Raw genomic sequence first — 25805 nt, 5'->3', positions numbered from 1 at the left:
TTCCTTCCTTCCTTCCTTCCTTCCTTCCTTCCTTCCTTCCTTCCTTCTTTCTGTTGTTCCTACATATGCCTTTCTGGGTGGAGAAGGAGAGGACATATTTGGAAATTAAGATAATGTCAGAAGAATAGATCTTGATAAACTGAAATTGCAAAAAAAGTTAATGATGTTGAGTAGAATTTTAGTCTCCTATGTGGGACATAGGAATAGGTAGGTAGAGAGAGAACAGAGAATGAAGCAGATGATAACTGCAGGTTGATATGAAAGACTGCAAAGAAGCAACTGAATAAAGGGAGGATTTTAATCGTTTAGAATGGAAAGAAGGAATTTACCACTGGGGAAAGAGGAAGGAAGTATGGGGTTGTGAAGAAGCTTGATGGAGTGACGGCCAGGGACGTGGAGTTTTAGGGAAGAGTCCCAGTCTTTGCCTGGGGAAGGGACGAGCTGGATTGCGCTCTCATAGCGTCTGAGGTTTGGGTCAAGGCAGGAGACTGGGAAGAAGGGACCTTTCAGACACTGAAATTGATCCATCAACCAGTCAGCAGGCGTTTCTCAAATGCTCCTGCTCTGCCTTCCTTTGGAGAAGGAAATGCCAGCCACTCCAGGGTCTCTACCGAGAAAACCCCAATGGGGTCACAAACGACTCAACAACAAACCCTACGTGCCAGGCACTCACTGTGCTGAGGGCTGGGGATACAGAAGTCCAGGGAGACCAAAAGACACAACCTCTGCCCTCAAGGAGCCTCTGCTCTTATGGGGCAGGAGGGGAGACAAGAGACGCTGACCGTAGACATGTAGGAGATCCACAGAGAGGGATGAAGGGCGGATCTAGCAGCTCAGGGGACCAGGAGAGGCCTCCTGCAGATGGGGAGCTGAAGCTGCCTTCGGGTTGGAATGCATGGCTCAGGATTGACCTTCATCAGTCACAGGATGGGGGGGGGGGTAGGACTCTGCTTGATCCATAATAGGGGCTTAGGAGCCATTTGGACAATGTGAGATCTTAAGAGAATGGGGAGGGGAAGGTGGGGATGGGGGTGGGCAGTGAGCTCAGTGATGCAACAAGGCCACCATGCCAGGCTGTGTGGAGAGGAGACACACTGTTGGAATCCCTTAACCCTGGTCACAGAAGGACTGGAGTGTCCTGTCTGGTTGGGAATGATGTTGGTTTTAGGAGGGCTCCTGATGAGCTGGCTTGTGGTCCCGAGGAAGGTGACTGAGGATGGTGAGAGTCCTAAACCCTCAGCAGATTGGCTAAGAGAACTGGGACCTTTAACCTAGAAGAACATGAGACTTAGGGGGTTGGGGACAAATCATGGTTGTCTTCAAATATTTGAAGGGTACTCCCGTAAAGGAAGAGGATAGACATGCTCTGCTTGGCCCCAGAGGCCCAAACTAAGGCTGAAGGGTGGAAGTGACAAGAAGGCACAGTGCTAGTAGAGAAAACTCTTCAGTGATGGAGGTGAGGAATCTTCTGTGGCTGGGAGACTGGGAGATCTCTTCTCAGGGGTCTTTTGGAGCAGTGGTGTCAAACTCTGAAAGAAACAGGGATTCACTAACCTGGCATAAGGATCCCTGATGTTGCATATTAACTCAGAAAACTGCATAGTAACGTTAACTGTGTTCCATTGCATTTTTATTTATTCTGTTAAATATTTCTCAATTACATTTTAATCTGGTTGGGGGTACTCAGGAATGGGGCTTGTGGGCCACGTCTTTGACACCTCTGTTTTAGGACATATTCATGCTTCTGGCAGGGATTAGACTTCATAACTGCAAAGGTCCCTCATATGCCTAAGAGTCAGTAAAAGACACTACAATACATTTTAACCACCATACCCCCTCTTTCACCAGTTTCACCAAAGTCACAGAATTTTTTGAGTTCAAAAGGATGAAGTGTGTGGGGAGGCTTTAGTCCAACCCATATAAAGAAAGGAATCCATACTCTAATGTACCTGACAACTGGTCATGGATCCTCTGCCTGGGTCTTCCCAAGGAGAGGCACCTGCCCCTCTCTGGGTGGCCCATCCCATTTGGGGATAGCTCTCCACATTAGCAAGTTTTGCCTGATGTAAAACCTACATTTGCCTCTTTCTAACTTTCCCCCATTACTCCTGAAGACCAATCCTTCTTCCTTATGACAGCCGTTCCCTTGAAGACTTTGACATTTTTATGAATTTTTTAAAATTCCATTTTATTTCATTTTTAGTTCCAAATTCCTTCTTTCCCTCTACCCCTTCTCCCACCTGTTAGGACGTCAAGAAATACAACACCCATCATATATGTACATACAATATATACACACGTACGTTAGATATACACACGCATATGTATAGGCATGCATGATATATTTCTGCATTAGCCATGTTCCAAAAAAGGGGGAAAACAAGAAAAAGAAAGAAAAATTATGTAGCAAGCTCTATTCTGTTCAGTTCTATTCCATATCAGTTCTGTTTCTGGAAGTGGAGAGTATGTTTCATCATGACTCCCTTCTAATTGTGGCAGATCACTGCATTGATCCGAGCAGCTAAGTCTTTCCCAGGTGATTTTCTTTATAGTATTGCTGTCATTATGAGGATTTTTCTGATTCTACTCACTTCATTTTGCATCAACTCACACAAGTCTTCCCAGGTTATTCTGAAACCATCCCCATCTTCCTTTCTCACGGCACAATGGCATCCATCACCTTCATAGACCATAACTTGTTTAGTGATTCCCCAATCGCGGGATTGGGGAATCTCAATTTGGACCACGAGGTGGCGCCATAGACCATAGAGCAATGGGCCTGGAGTCAGGAAGACGTCTTCCTGAGTTGAAATCTGCCCAACCACTGCAGTATCTTTGCCAAGAAAAGCCCAGATGGGGACATGGAGAGTTGGACATGACTGGACAACAAAGATTGAGGCGTCTCCCTTCGTTTTCCTATTCTTTGCCATAAACATTTGCCAACCATCTCCTTAATAGTGCCTTCTATATTTCCCAGTGCAGCGCCTGCATCCCAGGGGATGTTAGGGAGATGGAAGGTTGAAGCAGAGGCTATTCCAGAACTCGCCCGTTTGGTGCCTTCTTTGAAGTCGACTTTCTGGGCTTGTTCTTGGACACTTCTGACAGAGGGAAACTAGGAGAATTAGACTGTGTTGTTTGCACTGCGCAAAAGTACAGGGCTGGGTTAGGATGTTAGATGGGCATGGTGTACTTTTCCTTTCCACCCTGTAGCACCCTGAATGTTGGGACTCCTGTGAGCTGGTGTGGTAAGATGGAACACGTGGGCCTGTGGAGGGACCAGGAGATATGGACTAGTTGTTGTTCAGTCATTTCAGTCGTGTCTGACTCTTCCTGACCCCACTGGGAGTTTTCTTGGCAGAGATACTGGAGTGGCTTGCCATTGACTTCTCCAGCTTATTTTATGGATGAGGAAAGTGAGGCAACCAAGGTTAAGTGACTTGCCCAAGGTCACACAGCTGGTGAGTGTCTGAGGCCAGATTTGAACTCAGGAAGATAAGTCTTCCTGACTCCAGGCCATGAGCTCTATCCACTGTGTCACCTTGCTGCCCTGGCATGGACTAGATGATAACACAATTGGATAGACTGCAATGCAGAAAAAGCTTTTGACAAAATCCAACACCCTCATCCATCTCTACTCCAGCCCCCCATCAGCTGCACAACTCATCCAAGGTCTGAGTCTCCTCCTTCCAGTAAGAGGAAGCTGACTCTGCCTTTGTAACTGGCAGCACCAGCCCCCAGCTTCTTGGCATCCAGACTGTCCTCCCTATTGCTCACAGCGCTTCCATGGCTGCTTCATCTTTCTGGATCAAATGAGACTTGGATGGCTGCTAATTTGTATTGATGTGATTAATGCTGACATTGGGCAGAGACTCAGGAAGAGGTTGTGATCTCCCTAGAGAGGTGAAAGCCACATCCCCACTTCCATGTAGTCAGGGCATAAGGAGGAAAGAAAAGCAGGCTCTATTCTCATATGGAAACCCCCAGAGCAAGGCCGCTGTACCCCTTGGCAACGAAAAGTTTACATAGACGGGAAAACCCCAAAGAGGAGAGAAATGGATAGAGAGATAGACAGATACAGATAGAGATTCAGAACTTATTTGTTGACCAGACTCAAAGAGTAATCACTAAGGAATTCATGTCTATCTATCTATCTATGTATCTATCTATGTATCTATCTATGTATCTATCTATCTATCTATCTGTCTGTCTGTCTGTCTGTCTGTCTGTCTGTCTGTCTGTCTATCTGTCTGTCTATCTGTCTGTCTGTCTCCTGAGATATCAACTGAGCTTCTTGAGGCAAACTGGAGTTATGCTTGGGCAGCACCAGACCCCCTGAAGGAGTGGTTTGTTCCATGTGGGGTACACACCCCTAAAATCTGCTGAAAGAAAAAGAAAACCCTGAGGATGAGGAACCCCTGAGACCAGCACAATCTCTTACCTATGGGAACCTGCAAAGGTGTTGCCTGCCATCCCTGGAAAATGCTACCCCAAGAATCAAAGTCAAGTTCACCAGCCTACTGTTTGCCGACTCTGTTTTCTTCCTTCACCTTTTGAATGATGAAGTTATCACTGAATTGAATAAAGGCATTATTTGTGCTCTGATTTTGTCAGAGAGAGAGTGAGAAAGGGAGATAGATAGATAGAGACAGAGAGAAAGAAGGAGAGTGAAGAGAGAAAGAAGAAGAGACAGAGAGAGGGAGAGAGAGAGGGAAAGAGAGAGAGAGAGAGGGAGAGAGAGAGACAGACAGAGGGAGAGAGACAGAGAGACAGAGAGAGAGAGAGAGAGAGAGAGAGAGAGAGAGAAGGAGAGGGAGGAGAGAAAGAAGAAGAGACAGAGAGAGGGAGAGAGAGAGAGGGAAAGAGGGAGAGAGAGAGAGAACACTTTAGCAGATGTCTGGATAATCCCGCCTTACTAGTATATCATGCCAGTGTTCCACTCTTGTAATCTGTTTCCTAAAATCATGGATTTCTTCTTTCTGACCAAGTGGTCTGCAGTATACTCCTAAATTCTTTATGCTTACCTTTCTCTGCTTCCTGGATTTTCTCTATTAAGGAATATACAGTTCTTCCATCCTCTCACTCCCCACATTTTACGCACTCTCTTTCTTCTGAATAAGACAGAGGCATCTAGACCCATACCCCAATCTTGAGTTTTGTCCCAGATCAGTGATACCCATGAGTTTAATTTGCTTCCTTGAATTAAAACTTCTCTTTTCCCTTGTTTGTTTTCTAAATTGTGGGAATTTATTTGAGGTCAGAGGTTTACTAGTGACTTCTTTTTTGGGTTTTGGCTTTTGCTGTATCTCACTTTGCTATTCTGTTTCCTTCATTATAGCTACTTTGTATGGTATCTACCTTGGTGGATTGACCTAGAAAGTCTTTTTCCATCCCTTTCTTTTTTAGTTGAAAGTCTTTTACAACAAAAATAATCCATTTTTAAGTGTTTATTATGTGCCAGGCAATGTGCTACATGCTGGGATTACAAAGGAAGTAAAAAATAATCCCCACCCTTACATTCTAATGGAGGATTAGACTAGGGGAGGGAGAGGTGAATAGATTTGTGCACCATGCAGCACATCTATTCTTGCCGGTCTTTGTTAGGTGGACTCCCTCTCTGGTCAGGAGCCTGTCATCCTGAAATTTTGAGTTGTGGTCTGGAAGCCAGAAGCCCAATTCTCAAGTTGTGCTCCTCAAGTCTTCAGTTTCTTGCCCAAGACTTTGTCATCTTCAGCCACTCTTCTCAGGTTCCTTTGGCAGGATACCACTGGCCACTTCCTTCTTTGATCTTTGCTGTATGATTTCTCACCCAATGGCATCTGTAGTGTTAATACAGCCTTCTTTGCAGGACAAATGAACACTTCCTCCTGTATCCACTGCTTCCTCCTCTTCTGGAATGCTTCTGATCTGCTTTGAAAAATTCAATTCTTTTTTTTCAACAAGCAAAAATCTGCCCTCTCTCTTTCCTATCCCACCTCACTCCTGCCAGTATGAATAAAATTATTTTAAAAAAATTTTTTATAGAAATAAAATTAGATTTAAATAATTGGAGAGATGTTAACTGTTCATGGTCAGGCAGAGCCAATATAATTAAAAATGACAATTCAACCTAAACTAATTTGTATATTCAATGCCATCTTAATTAAATTACCAAAAATTATTTTACTGGGTTAAAAAATAATAACAAAATTCATTTGGAAGAACAAAAGATCAAGAATATCAAAGGAATTAATGAAAAAGATATTAAAGGAAGGAGGTTTAGAAGTACCAGACCTTAAACCATAGTATAAGGCAGTAATTATCAAAACTATCTGGTACTAGCTAAGAAATAGAAAGGTAGATCAGTGGAACAGAGCAGACATACAATCTATAGCAGTGAATGACTATACTAACCTTGTGTTTGACCAGTATAAAGACTTAAATTTTGGGTATGAGAATTCATTATTTTGTAAAAAAAAAAAAAAAATTGTTGACAAAACTGGAAAGTAGTCTGACAGAAACTGGGCATAGAACAATGTCTTACACCATTTACCAAGATAAAGTCGAAATGAATACATGACCTAGATATAAAGGAAGATATAACAAGAAAATATGAAGAACATGGAACATGTTACCTATCAGACTTTTGGACAGGTAAACAATTTCTGAATAAACAATATAGAGAAGAGTGTGAGGTATAAAATGGATCATTTCAATTACATTAAATTAAAAAAAAGGTTTGTACAAATAAAACAAATGTAGCTAAGAGCAGAAGGAAAGTGGAAAGTTGGGAAAACATTTTACAGAGAATTTCTCAGACAAAGGTTTCATATCTCATCTGTATAAAGAACTTCATCAAATCTATAAGAAGATGAGTCATTGCCCAATTGAGAAATGGTCAAAGGACATGAACAGGCAGTTTTCTGATGAATAAATTCAAACATTTTACAGTCATATGAAAAAATTACTCTAAATCATTATTGATTAGAGAAACACAAATTCAAACAAATGTGAAATGTCATTTTACACCTATCAGATTAACTAAAATGATTGAAGGGGAAAGTGACAAATGATGAAGGGGAGATGAAAAAACTGGGACACTAATTCACTGTTGGTAGAATGGTGAACTGATTCAGCCATTTTAGAGAGCAATCTGAAATTATGCCCAAAGAGTTATTAAACTACCTATACCTTTTGATCCAGCAATACCGCTATGAGGTTTTTTTCCCAAGATGATTAGGGAAAAAGAAAAAGAATCTATACATTTAAAAATGTTTATAATAGCTCTCTTTGTGATGGCAAAGAACAGGAAATTGTGGGAATGCCCATCAATTGAGGAATGCCTGAACAAGTGGGGGTACATGATTGCAATGAAATACTACTCTGCTACATTAAATGATAAGCTCAATGATCTTAGGAAAACATAGAAAGGCACGCACGAAATAATGAAAAGCACAATTAGCAGGACCAAGAGAATTTTGTATAGAGTAACAGCAATATTGTTTTCAGAAAAACTTTGAGCAACTAAGCCATTTTGACTATTATAAATAGTCAAATTAACTATAAAGGACACATGAAGGAAGATGTTACCTACATCCAGAGAAATAACTGATCTTTGAAGTGTGCGTAGAATGATTTTACGCATATATTCATATTTGTGTCTACTGGTAGCCATCTCTAGGGTGAGGTATTGGGGAGAGAAGGGAAGAAAAAAGAATAACTTTATTATCTATTAGAAAGGAATAGCAAGTTGTACATAATAGACTTGCAGATTCATGTGCAATCATCTTTTTTCTTTTATTCACTGTGTTATGGAAATGCTTACTTTATGCCTTAAGTTTGGAATGAAATAAATAAACTTGTTAAAAAGAAAATAAAGGAAAGATCCTATTATTAAACATGTATAGTTAGGCAAAATAAATTTTTGCATTGACTGTGTCTAAAAGAAAATAGGTATACCCAACATCAATGTCTCCTTTTGCATTCTGAGTCTTTCATCTCTCCATCAGGAAAGGGGGAGCCTGTTTCATCACTATTTCTCTGCAGTTGTGGCTGGTCAGCATGCTGATCAGAGTTCCTAAGGCTTTCAGAGTTATTTGCCTTCACAATATTGTTGTCATTGTATAAATCATTCCCCTGGTTCTGTTCATTTTACTCTACAACAGTTCATAAAAGTCTTCCCAGGTTTCTCTGAAACCACCCTCTTTGTCATTTCTTACAGCATCATATTTACATACTGTAATCTGTTCATCCATTCTCCAATTATTGGCACCCCCTCAGATTTCCATTCTTTACCACCTCAAAAAAGTTATAAATATTTTTGTAATCCTTAGAGTTTATTTTACTTAATACTAATCCTCCCTTAATCTATCCTCTCTCTCATTCTCCTTTTTACTTCTCTTCTTTCCTTCTTTCTTTATTTTTAGTTTTCAACATTTACTTTTATAAGATTTTGAATTCTAGATTGTCCCTCTCTCTCCCCTCCCCCCTCCCCAAGATGGCCTGCAGTCTGATATAGGCTATACATGTACAATCATATTAAACATATTTCCACCTTAGCCATGTTGTGAAAGAATGATCAGAACAAAAGGGAAAAGCCACAAGAAAGAAAAAACAAAACCAAAACCAAAACATGGCCTTCTCAGATCACGTCCAGACCAGATTGAGGCATGAGAGGACTCTTATGGAAGAATGCAGAGCACTATATCTGAGGGAAAGAGCAGCCTCTGTTCCAAAGCCAAGGCTGGGCGCCATGTTCTCAGCCCCTTCTTAGAGCTGACCTCTCCTGAGGGCAGGCAGGGAGACAATGTCAGGAGATGAGGGGGAGGCTCCTTCCCTGAAAGTCCCACAGCTTAGAGGCAAGACCAGAGGCATCTGGGATGCCAATGGGTCTGTCCCGAAAGCCTGTTTTACAAGTTATAAAGGGCTGACAAGGGGAATCTGGCCCAGGAAACTGAAGAACTGGGGTTCTGGGAGAGGGAAGTGGGGGTGGAGGGGAAGAGTATGGAGAGGAAGAAGGGGGTAGGAAGGGAACAGGTGCCCCTCCAGGCGATTCTGGCAAAAACCCAACCAACCCACCCTAAAATCAAATGCCCAAGAAATGGGGCAGGTGGAAGTAATAAGGATCAAATGAAATACCGTATTGAACATCAGTCCTGTGTAAACCTTTAAGCCTTCTCTGAATTCCAGCTCCATTAGGTGGTGGAAACAGACCAGGGCCAGGAGCCCTCACCTGTGCTAGGTGCTGTTGTCCTTGCTGTTTATCCTTCCTTCTCCAAGAGGACCATGACATCAGAGAGGTGATGCCATGACATGAGAATGAATTGGATCTAAGTGAGGGAAGGCTGCGCAAAAGACCCGTTAAAACAGCTTCGTAAGGCCAAGGTCCCCTACTGCACCCTGGGCCATCTCCAGTTGTCCTGATCTATATCTCATCAATGGACCAGACGGCTCAGGAGGAGAGAGAGAGGCTGGTGACCTTGCACAGCCCATCCTCACTTAAATCCAACTCATGCATGTCATGGCTTCACCTCCCTGATGTCCTAGTCTTCTTGGAGAACTAAGGACAAACAACAACCTCTGTGAGTAGAAAAGGAGCTGACCCACTGAGCACCAAGCTGGCCAATTGGGCGACGCAACTTTCTCTTTCTTTCTTTCTTTCAACTCTTCTTTTGAGAGGCTGTAGGAAGACAGATTCATGGAAACACTGTTGTGAGGACAGATGAGAAAACTGGAGCAAACAAGGTTAAGTGACTTGTTCAGGGTCACATAGCCAGGATGTGTCTGAGGTTGGATCACTAAATTATTGACACACTATATGATGGTGATGAAATACTACTGTGCTATAAGAAATGACAAGCAGGATACTCTCAGAAAATCCTGGAAGGGATTACATGAACTGTTATAAAGTGAATTCAGCAGAATCAGTAGAACACTGTACACAGTAATGGCGTTAAGATCAACTGGCAACGATTTAGCTATTCTTAGCAATCCAATGATCCAAGACAATTGTGAAGGACTTATGATGAAAAATGCTGTCCATCTCCAGAGGTAGCACCGGCAGAGTGTGAATGCAGATCGAAGCAAACTTTTTCTTTGCGTTCTTTCTTTCTCTTGAGTTTTCTCTTTCACAACATGACTAACATGGAAATGTTTTGCACCACTACACAAATATAACCTATTATCAAATGGATTACCTTCTCAATGAGAGGAAGTGGGGGGGGAGAATTCCAAACTCAAAGCTTTTTGAAATCAATAATAAAAATTGTTTTTACATGCAATTGGGGTAAATATTAAATTAAAAAATAAATCTTCCATATCCTTTGTACCAGAGATCTCAGTACTGGAGACATGCCCCACAAATGGCAAAGGCAGAAATAAAAGTCCCACATGGACCCAAATAATCTTAACTCCAGGTATGACCTTGAGTGTTTCTATGAAAGGAGATGTTCCTGGAGTAGATAAAATCTGGAAGGGGGAAGAAATCAATGAGATATTGACATGTTAGAAGCAGCCCTCTGCTCGGGCCTGGGATTACATCTGAAGATGTAGATTGGGGAACCATCTGTGAAGAGATCTGAAGCCATGGAAGCCAACGAACTCACCCACAGAACACGAGGGTGGAGGAAGAAGCCTGGGAATACTCCTGATCTCAGGTGGAGGGAGATGGATGATCGCCGTGGAGGGGAGGAAGAGGGAGGAGACGAGCAGGGGAGAGGCTCCCCTCCAGCCCTTTCTGGCAAACACCACATCAAGCCCTTCAGAAATTTCCCAAGAAATGAAGCAGGTCCAATTACTGAAGGTCAGATGAAGTGACATATAGTTGGTCTGCCCTGTGTAAACCTTTAAGTCTTCTCTGGAATCCAACTACAATAGCTGTGGGAAAGGGGCCAGGGTGAGGAACACTCACTCACCTGTACTAGGTGAGGCCACAGTGGATAGAGTGCTGGGCCTGAAGTCAGGGAGACCTGAGTTTGGGTCCAGCCTCAGACTCTCACTAGCTGTGTGATCCTGGGCAAGTCATTTAACTTTGGCCTGCCTCAGTTTCTTCTTCTGTAAAATGGGGATAATAATAGCACCTATCTTTCTGGGTTGTTGTGAGGATGAAACGGGATATTTGTAAAGTGCCTAGTACGGAGGAGGCAATATAGAAAGGCTTACTCCCTCCCTCTGTCTTGGCTTCATTATCTCCCTGTGTATAGTGAGGAGCTGGGTCTCAGCTGGAATAGTCTCTGTTCTGAGACTTCCTCTGCCCCTAGCTCAGATGCTCTAGGTTAGAAGGTCCCTCCTGGCCCTGACATTCTGTTCCATGTTCTAAGGTCCCTCCCTTCCCTGACATTCTAGGTTCTAATACTCCTCTCAGCCCAGATATTCTGTGTTCTAAGGTTCCTCCCAGACTGGACATTACATGTTCTAAGGTCCCTCCCAGATCTGACAGTTCATGTTCCAGGTCCCTCTTTTCTGTGATATTCTTTGTTCAATTCAGTTAAGCAAATGTCTCCTATGTGCTGGGCACAATCATTGCCCTGAATCAGCTTTTGTTCTATTTGGGGAGGGGGAGAGAGAGAGGGAAGGAAGGGGCAGATACAAGACACAGACAAATTAGAAAGAAATAGGGAAGCTGACAAGGGAGAGTGCAGTAAGCACTGTGGGGCTTGGGGAAGGCTCTTCCACAAGGATTCTGAGAGGGGGCAATGAGGAGGGGGCACACTTCAGGTGCCATGACCTTGTTGTGCAGATGGAGGGACAGAGAGGAAGGAGGGTCAAAGTCAGTGAATGGCCAGCAACACCGTGTGGCTGCAGAATAGAGCTGGTGAAGAGGCTGATATGAGACAAGATTGGAACAGAGAGGTAGGAGCCAGGGAGCTCAGGGCCTGAAGTGCCAGGCTAGGAAGGGGTAAATTGTAGAACCCTGCAGAGCCCCTGAAGAGGTTAGAGCCAAGGAGTGGCAAGGTGGGGCCTGTGCCTTAGGAAGGTGACTTGGACAGCTGTGAGGAAGGACAGACAATGCACACTTTTCTAGGAGCAGCCTAGAGAAGGATAGAAAGGCCCATCCCCAGAAGGGTGATCCTGGGTCCTGGGTTCTTGGTCTGGAAGCTGGAAAAAACAAAGAAAAACTGCTGAATGGCCCTCAGGGCTGGGGTCCCCTTCCATCTCTGCAGGAATGGGAGCAGAGTAGGGGAAGATCAGGCAGCAGGCAGACACTGTCTGTCTGTAAACTTGAACTTACCTAGTGGGGCTTGAAAAGTGCGATGCTGTCAGCCCAGCTGAGTAGGTTGACTTGAATTATATGCATATTGACATTTATAAAAAGCAGGAAAGAAAGGAAACGGAAGGTAGGAGGAAAGTGAAAAAGTTCCTTTCAGATTTTGAGTCAGGGAGAGAATCCTAAGCTAAATAAGGGATACAGGGGATCCCAGAAGGTAAAACTGACAATTTCAATCTAGCAACTTTACAAAGCCTTTGCATGCCAAAATGGAACTCAAGTATAAGACCTCCAGACCCTCTAAAAATCTCCATCAAAGCAACTCTGAGAAAAGTCTGGCATGATTCTTGAGACAGATAGGGAAGGAAAACCAGCAGGCAAGCCTCAGGTGGATTCCCCTGAGAAAGAAACAGTGAAAGGGCAGGGAGAGTTTTCCAAAAGGGAAGACGCACAAGGAATCATAACAGGAGGAAAAGATGCAGAGAAGTAAGTGAATCAGAGGAAGAACATAAAGGAAGAAAACTCTCTGTCTCTCTGTCTCTGTCTCTGTCTCTCTCTCTGTCTCTGTCTCTCTCTCTCTCACACACACACAGCGTCAGTTTTCTCAATAAAGTGGGAGGTAAGAGAGGGGTTGGGGTTCAAGGTTCTAAGGTGCCCTCCAGCTCTAACACTCCATATTAAAAATGACCTACAAAAATCCCGGATGGAGAAGATGGAGAATGGACATATCTTGTTTCAGCTCCCACCATCCCCTTGAAATGTATGACCCACATTGGGATGGATGGGTTAAAGGCTATAGATGATGGACTGATTTTTCCCACCTAATTCTAAATTGTTTTCCAGAGTGATTGGACCAATTGACTTTCCTCCAATAAGGTTTTCATATGCCATATATACTTCACCGCCGGACCAGTAATACACATGCACATGTACGGGCCAGAGATGTAATTACCTATTTTCAGCCAGGACTATTTGATTAAGGGTGAGAGGTTACTGTTGAGGGTGCTGAAGTTGGGGGGATAGCAAGGTGGAGTGGGCCACGGAAGAGATAACCCCATGGTGCAGCTCTGCTAACTAGGTCCTCAGCTCAGTACATCTAATACTGTCAGTGCCCTCTCCATTTTGGTGCTCTTGGGCAGAAGCCCAGCTGCCCCACCCTAGTTTTGTTCAGACCTGTGGGATCCTGTCATCAGCTTTGCTGCTGTCGAAGCAATGGCCTCCCCTTAGCAAACAAATGAGGTTGCAGATTGCTTTCCTTTTGCGGTTTGAAGTCTATTGTACACTCGAGTCAGGGTAGAAACCTCAGCGGCTGCTGCAGATGGCTGCAGAAATGAGCTCCCCATCACAGGTAGTCTCCAAACAGAGGCTGGAGGAGCATTTGCTGGGAGTGCTACTTGGGTCATCGGGTCATAACACCAGAGCTGGAAGAGACCTCAGAGGTCATGGGATCTAACTCCCTCCTTTTACAGATGTGGAAACTGAGGCCCGGAACAATTTCACCCTGGGTTAAATACGTGGCAGCCCTGGCATTCCAAGGCAGGTCCTCTGATTCTTAAATCCTTGGCTTTCTCCCCGGGACCCTTCACGACCTGGTCCCCTCCTACCTCCTCAGTCTTCCAACACCTTCCTCCCCTCCATGGTGCTGTGACTTTGTCCTTATGAGACTCCCACCTCCTGTCTCCGGACGTTTGCCCTGGCTGGACCCCATGCCTGGAATCCCCTCCCTCCTCAAGTCCCACCTTCTACAAGAAGCCTTTCCCCCTCCCCCTTAATGCCAGGGTTTTCCCTGGGTTGATTAGTGCCCATTTATACCTCACTATTTTATTCCCTGAGCCCCTCCTCAGCTCCTCCCCCCTGCCCCTGCCCTTACACGTGTCCCTCCGTGCAGGTGCCTAAGTGACTCACCACATTATGGGGCCCACGGAGGGGCGCGGAGGAAGGAAGGGGAGAAAGGTGGACTCAGGGGTGGGGCCGAGGTGGGGTCAGGGCATATTAAGCTCTGGGTGGCTCCTGGGATCCGGCTACCTGCTTGCACTCCTCTGGTAGGGGCCGCTATCTCCAGAGAGTAAGGCCGGGCGTCCCACGGGAGGGTGATCAGGGAATGGGTGGGGAGGGCTTTTGGGGAAGGGGCTGCAGGGAGCGCAGGGCCCCCTTGACCTTGCTCTGTCCATCTCTCCTAGTGCCTCTCTACAACATCACCTACTACCGTACTCGAGGTGACTCGCATTCCCAGCACCGGGGGCGGCAGGGTTCGGTGACCCTGGAGAGGAGCCCACCTCCCCGCAGGGACGTGAGAGAGAAACGTGGAGGCCTTCTCTCCACGTCCTAGACCTCGGCACCTGGATTCTACGGAAGAGAAAACTGAGGCTCAGGGAGGGGGAGGGATTTGTCCAAGTGGGACCCCAGTGGTCAGGAGGCGCTGTCCTTCCCTCTCCGTGCCGGCTGTCCTTGGGCGGTCCAGCCTGGGGCTGAGCTCCTTTGTCCCCGGCCTTCCTTCCAGGGCGATATGAGGCCATTCGAATGCTCCTGGCTGACCAGGGCCAGGACTGGCACGAAGACCCACTGCTCCATGACCTCTGTGAGGAGGGGGAATTCAAGACCCTCAGTGTGAGTGGCCAGGGCTGGAGAGGAGACGGGCAGCGGGGAAGGGGGTGGTTGGTGAGCGTGCATTGGGGGGTTCTGGGAGACAGAGAGGTAGAAGGTGGACAGGTGTCTGGGAGGGGCATTTTGTTCAGCTCCTTCCCCTGCCCTCTGCTCCGTAGTTCTCCGAGCAGTTCCCCAAATTCACGGACGGAGCCTTCACCTTGTACCAGAGCAACGCCATCCTGAGATACCTGGGGCGCAAACATGGTATGGCCACTGCCTCCCGGGGTGGGGGTGGGGTAGAGCTGTCACGTGGGAGTCATCTGTCCATATTCCTCCTCCCTCCCTCTGTCCAGCAGTTACTGAGCCCCTTCTGTGGGTCCAGGCCTGGTTCATCCCTCCTTCCCCCCCTCCTTATCTCCATCCATCTCTCTATCCATATTCCTCCCTTCCTCCATCCCTCCTTCCACCCATCCATCCAGCAGTTGGGCCCAGGCCTGGGTCAGACAGGGCTGGAATAGAGGGAGGAGACAAGGTTCCTGCCCAGAGCAAATCACTTTCAATTCAATTCACCCAGCATTTATTGAGTGCCTACTGTGTGCCAAGCACTGTGTTGGAGATAGAGTGAAAGAAAAATGAGGCAGTGCCTGCCCTCAGGGAGCTTATGTGGGGAGGGAAGAGGGTGGCAGATAATGAAATACCAAAGAAATACAATGTTATTTTGTAATCACAGGTGAGGTTCCAGGCAGGCCTTCTGCAGCAGGGCCCTTGGCCAAGCCTCCTCAGCTCTGCCTCTTGGAACCCCCTCCTCCCTTCCAGAACCTGAGCAGCCCAGTGGGGGAGGGGGCACAGCCTGGGCACAGGCAGGAGGTGGGAGATGAATTCCCAGGGGGGCCAATTTGGCTGAAGGAAGAGTTCCCAGTGCAGAAGGCAGCCCTGCTGCGCCAGGTTGGCCAGGGGAGGCTTCCTTGAGTTGGTGACATTGGAGCTAGGCCTTGGGGAGGGGAGCTGAGAAGAGCCTTGGGAGGGGCCATGGGAAGGAAGGTGACTGGACCCTTTCTCTCCCCTCGCCCCCCTTCTCAGGGCTCTATGGGAAGGATGATCAAGAATGTGCTCTCTTGGACATGGCCAATGATGGGGTGGAGGAGCTCTGGCTCAAGTACCTTGATCTCATCTACCACCATTTTGTGAGTGACAGGAGGGCTGAGAGCTGGTTGGGACAGAGAGCTGACCCCAGACTAAGGAATACCTGGGTTCAAGTCCATGCTGGCCTCTGACCCTTGTTGGTGCCCCAGGCCTCTTTAAGCCCTTCAGTGGGTGGGGGGGGGCCTTCTCCTGTCCCTTCCATTTGGTTATCCCACCTGGTCTTTATTGCCCCCCCAAGAGTTAACTCCAGTGATCCTCACAACAGCCCTTCTAGGGAGGTGCTGATGTGATCCCCATTCTACAGAGGTTGTGAGGCAGCAGTTGGACTGGGGTCTTCTCCATCTCTCCTTCCAATGGCCAGTGTAGGAGGTGCCAGTCTGCAAGGGCAGGGAAGGCCCTGGCCACCCAGATGTGAGGAAGAACCTCCCTGGGCGGGGAGGCCTGATAGGAGTCTGGGAAGGCAAAAGTCTGGGCACATCCTGGGGCTCCCACTTCTCCCCCTTCTCCCTTGTCTCATAACTGAGCTGAGGTCCTCTGGCTTTGTAGGAGCAGTGCAAGAACCAGTATGTGAAGGACCTGCCCACTCAGCTGCAGCCTTTGGAAACCCTGCTGAAGCAGAACCAGGGAGGCAAGGCCTTTATTGTGGGGGACCAGGTGGGGCTCTGGGGGACCAGGTGAGCCTCTGGGGGACAAGATGGGGCTCTGGGGGACCAGGTGAGCCTCTGGGGGAACCAGGTGGGGCTCTGGGGGACCAGGTGAGCCTCTGGGGGACCAGGTGGGGCTCTGGGAGGGACCATAGGGACCAGACCGTCAGACCTGGGGGAGCCTAGAGCCAAGCCTGCTGCTTCCAGCCCAGGGCTGCTCTCCCTCCCAGCTCCCCTTGGCTGACCTGGTCTCTGGTCCCCTGTGCCCTGCAGATCTCTTTTGTGGATTACAACCTGCTGGACCTGCTGCTGATTCACCAGACACTGGCCCCGGGCTGCCTGGACACCTTCCCCTTACTGTCTGCCTATGTAGCTCGGCTGTCCTCCCGCCCCAACCTCCAGGCCTTCCTGGCCTCACCCCAGCACACTGGTCTCCCCATCAATGGCAATGGCAAACAGTGAGGGCTCAGGCCTGACCCTTGTCTTGCAATAAAGGCTTTCAGACAAACACCTCCTGATCTCCTCACCTAACTGGGAGGGGACTGTGTGTCCTGAGAGTGAGCCCCAAACCATCTGCCCCCCCAGGGGAAGATGGGGGGATGGGATGAGAAGGGCTCTGGTCATGCCCCTCCAGCCCTCCTATTAGACACAGCCTTGACCTTCCTGACACTGTTCCCTCCTGGTCAGAGCCGTAACTAGGGTGGGGTGAGTGGGGCTTTGCTTCAGAGGCCAACATGGTGGGGTCAGGGGGAGGGATTTTCCCTGGTTCTCCTCATACCTTCTATCCTCTGCAGCCAGCATCCCCTGGGTGGGAGGGGAAAGGCATGGCTAGGAGAGGGTGAGGCAGAGCAGAATTCTCCTGAAAGTGATGGCAGGACAAAGCTGGGCCATCCGTGCCCTCTCCTGGCATCTCCCGGATATCTCTTAAGAAACTGTAGTTCAATACGGATAAAAGTGGACTGATTCTTTTCTTTCCCACCCCCCATCTTCTTCCTCTGACCAGTCCCATGGCTGCCAAACTTGTGGGTGTGGACTCCTGGAACATCTGAAGAAAGCCCCTGATCTCCCAAGAACCCTGGGAGGCGGGAACCATTGTGATTTTTCTCTTCACAGATCAGGAAACTGAGGCAAACAGAGCTAATATAACTTGCCTAACATTACACAGCTAATAAATTTGTGCAACTGGAACAACACACGTATTAATCTTGCCATTTACTTTTTAGACTTTTATAAAATTTAACCCTTATTTTCCCTTAAAACAAATTCTACAGAGTGGTACCGATGGAATGCCAATAAAGCTGCCCCAAGTCCTAATATTCTAACTTCCCCATGGGCCCCGCTGAACAGCAGCCATGACCTGATTTGGCTACACCATCTGGCTTCAACCCATCACAAGCCCCCAGACTCAATATAGCTGCTGCCTCTATCTAGCCCCTGCCCCTAGCTAGCCATTGTCCCCAGACTCAATCCTCTACCTAGCTACTGACCCCAGATCCAATTCACATATTTGAATAGGTGTGTCCTTGTACTCAACTGTGATCCAATCATCCATTTAGCCCAACATAATTTCTGTTGTGTAGTCAGCATCATTACACCATAAAATTGCCTGTCTTATCTTCCTAATTTGCCGGTTCCTCTTTGAACCTAGCCAGCTTCTGTAGGGTGCCAGTCATCAATAAATGCCTGGACTTGGATTAGAGGTGGTCTGAATGAATTCTTTGAGATGGTGCTGCCACATGACACCATGAAATCATGACAGTACTCCAAAACTTGCCAAGATATTTCAGAAGAGAGTGAGTTCCTGGAATTACCCCAGATGCCAAGAGTTCTCCACTGCCATCTTAAAATGATGAATCTTCAAACCTCCAAAATATGGTAAGATGATTTTGATTATCTGCCTTTATTTCTTATTACCTAGTCTCCCATGGAAATCCTAAAATGGGGGTTTGTGCTGCTTACTGGGACAATTGCTTCAAGTGTGAAAGTTCATGAATCTTCCCCAATGTTCCAAACTCTTTGGTTATATAGCCCTCAGAACTTTTTCTGGCTGACTTCATTCTAAATCTTTCAAAGTATGGAATCTACACAGAGACTTTACATGACACAGATATTTTACATTTTACAAAGACACAGACACAGACAAAAGGACCAGGCAGATACAAACAGACACAAACAATTCTAAGAAAGCACTCAGTTACAGTCCATGGCTGCACATGTGTTTACTGGTTTGGAGTTAAGTGAACGTTGTCTTAGGTAGGTAAGAGAGTCCTGAAGCCTGAGCTAAATGGAGCAGGCAGGAGCATTTGGATAGAGGAATAGATTGTGAAAAAAAGTATATCCTTACCACAGAGACCCAAGATGTTGGGTCACCGGAGGGCCCCAGAGTTTTCCCCACAAAGAATAGTGAGCTTGACCAAGGCAGGACCTTGGAAATTGGAGCAGGAACCAGGGCAGAGGACTCACCAGATGAGTGGGTATCAAACCCTGAAGAAATAAGTCTCTGTCAGCACCTGGTCTTTTCCCACTGGTACTGGAGACTCCAATGGCCCAGTTCTGTGTCCAATTCCACTTTTGACACCAATTCATGGCAATGAATGGAGTCAGCCTCTAACCCGTGGGTGGCCGGAGCTGAACAGAGCAGGTTAGAGACGAGAGAGACAGGAATGAAACAGAAATTTAATTTCAAGGTGAGGGAAATGGCTTGGAAACACGGACACGTTGTTGGGGCCTCACCCAAGTGGGGGGACCCGAGGCAGGGTGGCTGAACCTTGATTTATACAGTTATGGCTAGACAAAGAGTCAAACAGTGCAGCGTAGCAAGGGTGGTGACGCACGGCAGCATCCGTGAGGTGAGGCTGTCCAGTGACAGAACGTCCATTCCCAGCAGGGCTCACCTGAGCTCGGGGACCGCCAGGTCCAGAAGGCAAGCGCGAGGACTGTGGTTCTGTCAAGCTCAGGGCACAGCTTGCTTGCTGGGCCTTGCCTCTGGAGAACAGGGTATCTCCTAATGGTATATTGACAGAAAAAAACACCAAAGAGTATCAGGAATTATTGTAAATCTAACTTCGGAACTACAAGCAGAGACTCGTGGGAAAAAATGGACTTTCCACAAAGTCCCTATAAATACCTGGAAGAAAAGAAGCAAGAGGTGACAAAGAAGTTGTTTTAAAAATTATTTTGACGTTTAAATTTTTTTTTATTTCCAACTTCTCTCTCTTTATCCCCTCCCTCCCCACTGAGAAGGGCAGCTATGTGATAGGAATTATTAATGTGAAATCATGCAAAACATATTCCCATATCAGCCATGTTGCCAAAAAATGAAAAAAAAAATCGATACTAATTTCCACTCATCAAGTTCATCTTTTTTCTCTCCGGAGGTGGGTAGTATTTTTCATCATGAGTCCTTTGGAATTAAAATAAGCTCTTGAAGAAAGAACTGAGGGAAGGTCACTTAGAAGAGAGCAGTAATCCTCACCTGAGAAACAAGAGGAGACCCGATAGAAATCAAGGACTGTCTTCAAAAACAAGAAATAGTAGAACAAAATCAAAAGATTTCAAAAAACAGGAGATATCTCACAGCAAAAACAACCGACCAGGAAAACAGGCCATCGACAGAGAGAGAAGTCAAGAGTCATTGAAGACCATTAAATCACGAAGACCATGATTTAAAAAAAAAAAAAGGCCTGGACGCTATCGCTCCAGAAATTTGAAATGAAAACAGCCCGGCCCTATTAGAACCAGAGACCCAAATAAATACAGAACCCACAGATTACCTCCTGAATGAAACTCCACAAAGAAAAGTCCCAGAAATATCACAGCCAGAATCCAGAGCCCCGGGACAAAAGAGATAAACAATCAAACTAGATACTGCAACCTCCCTGAAGGAGGCTGTTCCCATGAACTATGGTTGGGATTGCAAAGAATATAAAAGGTTCCTTAATGGAATAGAAGCCATTAGGCACGGAGGAGGAACAAGAGTGCAGAGAAACCTAGAAAGGGAAATTTATTCGCGCAGTTGAGAGCAGGTAAAATAATGCTCATGTGCTAGTTGGGAGAGAAGAAACAATTACCCCATCAGAACCCTAATTTCTTCAAGGTGTACTGCCAGAAAAACAGGTCCTGAGTGGGCTTGGGTTCTGTTCTGGGGGGGTTTAAGAAGAAAAAAAAAAGAAAAAGGAAAAATATATTAGTGTAGACAAGAGGGAAAAGGGGAAGAATTTAAATAAATGTATATGTTTTAAAAGTTTAAAACACATTATTAACACTTGCTTCAGTCTGGAAAATCAAACAAAAGATAAATCAGGTTCTAATTTGAAGCATTTACTGCTTTGTGAGGTGTCCATGCTCACCCTGACAATGTAATAATAGACAGCCTTCAGCCCACTCCTGGTTTTTTTGTTACAAGGTTGTGGATTTTTATTTTTTCATCTTTTTTCTCTCTTATGTGAGGAGGTGGTCATGGGAGACTCGAGGTAGCAATAACGAAGTATAAAAAAGGGGCCACTGTGGAGTTTCTGAGAAATCCACAATGGAGAACAGAAGGAAGCTCAGGAGGGAGCACAGATGAGCAGGATAGTTTTGAAAGGGATGTGAGCAATTTATTATGTACTTTTAAAACTAAATGGAGATGAGAGTATTCATATGCAATCTTCACTTTGTGTTCTGCTGTGTGAAGGGAAATGCCCCTTCTGTTGTTTGCACCAAATCCTAAATTTGCAGAATTCGAAAAAAGAACATTAAAAAATCTTTGTGCAATCCCTACTATCATTCCTCAGGGTGGTATTTAAGGGTCTCCTCAATCTGGTATCAACCTATGTCCTGAGGTTCCACAGCCCGGCCCGGGCCTTGACCTTGACATTTTGGACAAATCACCTGGCACTCTCTGGATACAACATTCTCTCTCCTGCTCCGTGGGCTTCCACCCCCAGGCCTGGAATGCACTCTCTCCTCATCACCTGGCACTTACTCTTCACTGGATTTCGTCCAGTCTTTCTCCTCTTCCTTATCACCATATCCTGGTGACTCTGTCTTGTCCCGACCTCTAGTGGGAACTCGTGGTCCAGCAACAACTAGAATGACCCTGGACAGCAACACCAGCGAGTGCCCCTCACTGAGATGAGATGGAGGCCAGGAAGCCTCCTCTCCCTGGGACTCCAGGACGCCAGGAGGGCCAGGGGGAGAAACCTGACGAGGTGACCGATGTCGTCACATTAAGGGAGCTCTTAATGGTGAAATCAATGCCTTCTCCATCCTCACCCTTCTCGACCTCTCCGAGGCCTTGGACGCTGTCAGTCTCACCCTTTTTTGGACGTTCCCTACTCCTCCCAAAGGGCCTCTTGTGCTGAGAGTTTTTAGTAAGACCGCTCTCCATTGGACCTGCACAGTTCAACTAGCTTGTCCACTATGGTTCTATTTTTTGTTCTTTCACATATCCGTATGGGTGTAGCTCTTCTCTCTAGCAAGCTGGTCCAGGAGCTCTCCTTGTTCTGCCCACTGTGGGCTCAGGATCTTGCTCTCTTTCTCTCCAATAAACTCAGTGCTTTCTAAAATTCCCCCCCTACTCTCTCTAGCAAGCTGGTCCAGGAGCTCTCCTTGTTCTGCCCACTTTGGGGTCAGGATCTCGCTCCCTTTCTCTCCAATAGGCTTGGTTCTAAAACTCAGTGCTTTCTAAAATTCCCTCCCTACTCTCTCTGAGAAGCTGGGTCTACAATTCTTTCTAATTAATTATTTAATTATTAATTATGATTTAATTATAATTATTTAATTATTAATAATTTAATTAATTTCTAAAATTAATTTATTTGAATTATCAAAAATCACTTCCATAACCTTTTGAGTTTTAAATTTTTCTCTCCCTCCCTCCCCACCTCCCTCCCCAAGATGGCTTGCAATCTGATATAGGCTGTACATATACATTCCTATTAAACATATTTTTATATTAGTGATGTTGTAAGCAAGAATTAGAACCAATAGGAAGAGCCCCCAGAAAGAGGAAACAAAACACAACAGAAAGAAAAAAATAGCAAATAGTCTGCTTCGATCTGCGTTCAAAGGCCATGGCTTTTTCTTCTTTGTGGATAACATTTTCCATCATGAGGCCTTTGGAGATGTCTTAGATCCTTGTATTGCTGAGAAGGGTTAAGTCTCTCAATATTAGTCATCTCACAACGTAGCTGTTACTGTGTACAATGTTCTCCTGGTTCTGCTCACTTCACTCAGCATCAGTCCATACAAGTCTTTCCAGGTTTTTCTGAAGTCAGCCTGTTCATCATTTCATATAGCACAAGAGTATTCCATTACATTCATATTCCACAACTTGTTCAGCCATTCCCCAATTGATGGGCGTCCTTGGGTCTACAATTCTTGAGTAGCTGGGTCCCAAACTGCTCCTTCCAGGGACCTTGTGGTTGGGACTTTATTTCCCCTAACACTTGGGGACCTTGTTTGACCTCTCTTAACTTTGAGTCCTGTGGTTTTTGGGGCAGTTTTTCTTTGTTTTTACATGTTTTTACATTTTACTTTGGTGATATAATGAGAACAAAAGTATAAACATTCCTCCCAGTATCTAAGAGGTGCACTCTCTCCTCTGCAGCCTTGGTCTATAGAATGAGTTCAGATTAAATAGTTTCTACATAATATTAGCTCCACAAAGTTCCTTTCCAAATGTGGCATGGCCGATGGATAGAGCACTCAGTGTCCCTGCTACTCCTGGGCCAGATTGGGCATGACTGGTCACTCAAGATTTTACTTCGTTGGTAAATCATAGCATGAATTTCAGCTCCCCAAAAGTATACTCCGTGTGTGTATGTGTGTGTGTGTATTTGCATAGGTCCAGGACTATGAGTGTGGGACTTTGTATACATTGCCAGATCTGGTTATGTGAGTTTAGTCTTAGCGAATAATTTTTTTCCCCTCCTTTCTTCTTTCCTCATTCCTTCCTCTCTTCTTCCCTCCCTCCCTCTCTCTCTTCCATCCTTCCACCCTTTCTTTCTTTCTCTGTGTGTGTGTGTGTGTGCGTGTGTGTGTGTGCGTGCATGTGTCACTCGTTGCTAGAGATGCCTTGCTGGGTATGGAAAAGGAGAAGGACATATTTAGAAATTAAGATAATATCAGAAGAAAAGATCTTGATAAACTGAAATTATAAAAACATTAACAGTGTTCAGTAGAATTTTAGTCTATCATATGGGACCCAGGAGTAGTTGGGTAGAGAGACAGCAGAGAATGAAGCAGGTGAGAACCGCAGATTGATATAAAAGACTGCAGAGAAGCAACTAAGAGGAAGATTTTAATAGTTTAGTGTGGAAAGGAGGAATTTACCATTGGGGAAAGAGGAAGCATGGGATTGTGAAGAAGCTTGATGGAATGATGGCCAGGGACATGGAGTTTTAGGGAAACGTCCCAATCTTTGCCTGGGGAAGGGACGAGCTGGATTGTGCTCTCACAGCGTCTGAGGTTTGGGTCAAGGCAGGAAACTGGGAAGAAGAGACCTTTCAGACACTGAAATTGATCCATCAACCAATCAATAGGCGTTTCTCAAATGCTCCTGCTCTGCCTTCCTTTGGAGAAGGAAATGCCAGCCACTCCAGGGTCTGCCTCAGCACGACTCTGGGAAGTGCAACTCCAGAAGGCAAAGCTCCAGGCTGGCAGACATCCACCGACATCGAAACATCCCTGTTCAAGGCAGGGGCTAACAGGAGCCACACATTCAAGCGGAAGGCCCCAGTGAGCAGGAAAAGAAGCTTGGGTCAGTGCCCCCTTCACTCCGGCAGGAGAACTCAACATTTTTTCTTTTAAGTCAGGAAATAGGCAAACACCGTGAACAAAAAGAAGAAATGGAAAATGACCATAGATTCTTATTCTGAGGAAAGGGAAGATTAAGGCACAAATTCAGAAGAGGACGACTTTGCTAACATACCCACATCCAAAACCTCAAAGGGGAATATGAACTGATCTCAAGTCCAAAAAGCCTTCTTGGAAGAGCTCAAGAAGGATTTTAAAAGTCAAATAAGAGAAGTAGAAGAAACATTAGGAAAAGAAATGAGAGGTATGCAAGAGAGAGTCGGTAGATTGGAAAAGGAAGGACAAAAATTATCTGTAGAAAATAAGTCCTTAAAAAGTACAACTGGGGGCAGCTAGGTGGCACAGAGGATAGATCATCAGCCCTGGAGTCAGGAGGACCTGAGTTCAAATCCGAACTGAGATACTTGACACTCACTAGCTGTGTGATTCTGGGCAAGTCACTTAACCCCGATTGCCTCACACCCCCCCCCCCCCCCCAAAAAAAACACAGAAGAAGAAGAAGAAGGAGAAGAAGTGTAATGTCATTATGACATGTAAAAGGGAATATAGACATATGCCTTAGACAGAGGGCATGGGTATAAGCTGACTTTGATGTGATGGTAAAAAATCTAATTAAGTGGTGAAAAGGGATTGTACTGGGAGAAGAAAGGAGGCAGACAAGGATAAATTAGATCACATGAAAAGGCAGAAAAACCAAATACAGCAGAGGGAAAGAAGGGAGGTAGAGGAGCATTGTTTGAACCTGTCTCCCACCAGATTTGGCTCAAGGAGGGAAGAACATAATCAGTCAGGTCTAGACATCTAACTGGCCGTACAGGAAGTATTATAGGTAAAGGGAAAAGAAAGGGGAGGGGGCTAATGGAAGGGAGGGCAGACTGAGGGAGGCAGTGGTTGAAAGCAAAACTCTACTGAGGATAGAAAGGGAGAAAGGAGAGAAAAAAGCAGAAATGATGGGGGGAATAGGACGGAGAGGAAGACACAGATAGCAATCATAACAGTGAATTTGAATGGGATGAACTCTTCCATAAAATGGAAAGAGATAACAGAGCGATTTAAGAACCATAATCCTACAATATGTTGTTTACAAGAAACATATCTGAGACAGAGGGATACTCAGAGGGTAAAGGTTAAAGACTGGAGTAGAACATATTATGCTTCAGCTGAAGTAAAAAAAAAAAAAAGCAGAGGTAGTAATCCTGATCTCAGACAAAGCAAAAGCAAAAATAGATCTAATTAAAAGAGATAAGGAAGGAAACTACATCCTGGTAAAAGGTACCATAGATAGTGAAGTAATATCACCACTAAACATATATGCACCAAGTGGTATAGCAGCCAGATTCTTAAAGGAGAAGTTAAGAGAGATACAGCAAGAAACAGACAGCAAAACTATACTAGTGGGGGACCGCAACCTCCCCCTCTCAGAACTAGACAAATCTAACCACAAAATAAAT

At 45.7% G+C, this 25805-nt stretch overlaps 1 protein-coding gene across 1 annotated transcript in view; it reads left to right on the top strand.

The window, feature by feature from the left end:
- LOC114038714 (glutathione S-transferase P-like) overlaps positions 1–17057 on the top strand; it is a 21719-nt gene extending 4662 nt beyond the window's left edge. The window contains exons 2-8 of the mRNA XM_027856116.1: positions 760–885; positions 14362–14463; positions 14682–14788; positions 14944–15031; positions 15848–15951; positions 16457–16564; positions 16828–17057. Of these exons, the coding sequence (XP_027711917.1) occupies positions 760–885; positions 14362–14463; positions 14682–14788; positions 14944–15031; positions 15848–15951; positions 16457–16564; positions 16828–17016 (824 nt within the window). The 3' untranslated portion in view covers positions 17017–17057. The remainder of the gene's footprint in view (positions 1–759; positions 886–14361; positions 14464–14681; positions 14789–14943; positions 15032–15847; positions 15952–16456; positions 16565–16827) is intronic.
- The last annotated feature ends 8748 nt before the right edge of the window (positions 17058–25805 follow it).

The sequence above is a fragment of the Vombatus ursinus genome, unplaced genomic scaffold (assembly GCF_900497805.2).
Source record: "Vombatus ursinus unplaced genomic scaffold, bare-nosed wombat genome assembly UNPS02011369.1, whole genome shotgun sequence".
In the NCBI taxonomy this organism is placed as follows: Eukaryota; Metazoa; Chordata; class Mammalia; order Diprotodontia; family Vombatidae; genus Vombatus; species Vombatus ursinus.
Note: the sequence above shows the minus strand (reverse complement) of the source record. Positions and strands in the feature narration are given on the sequence as shown.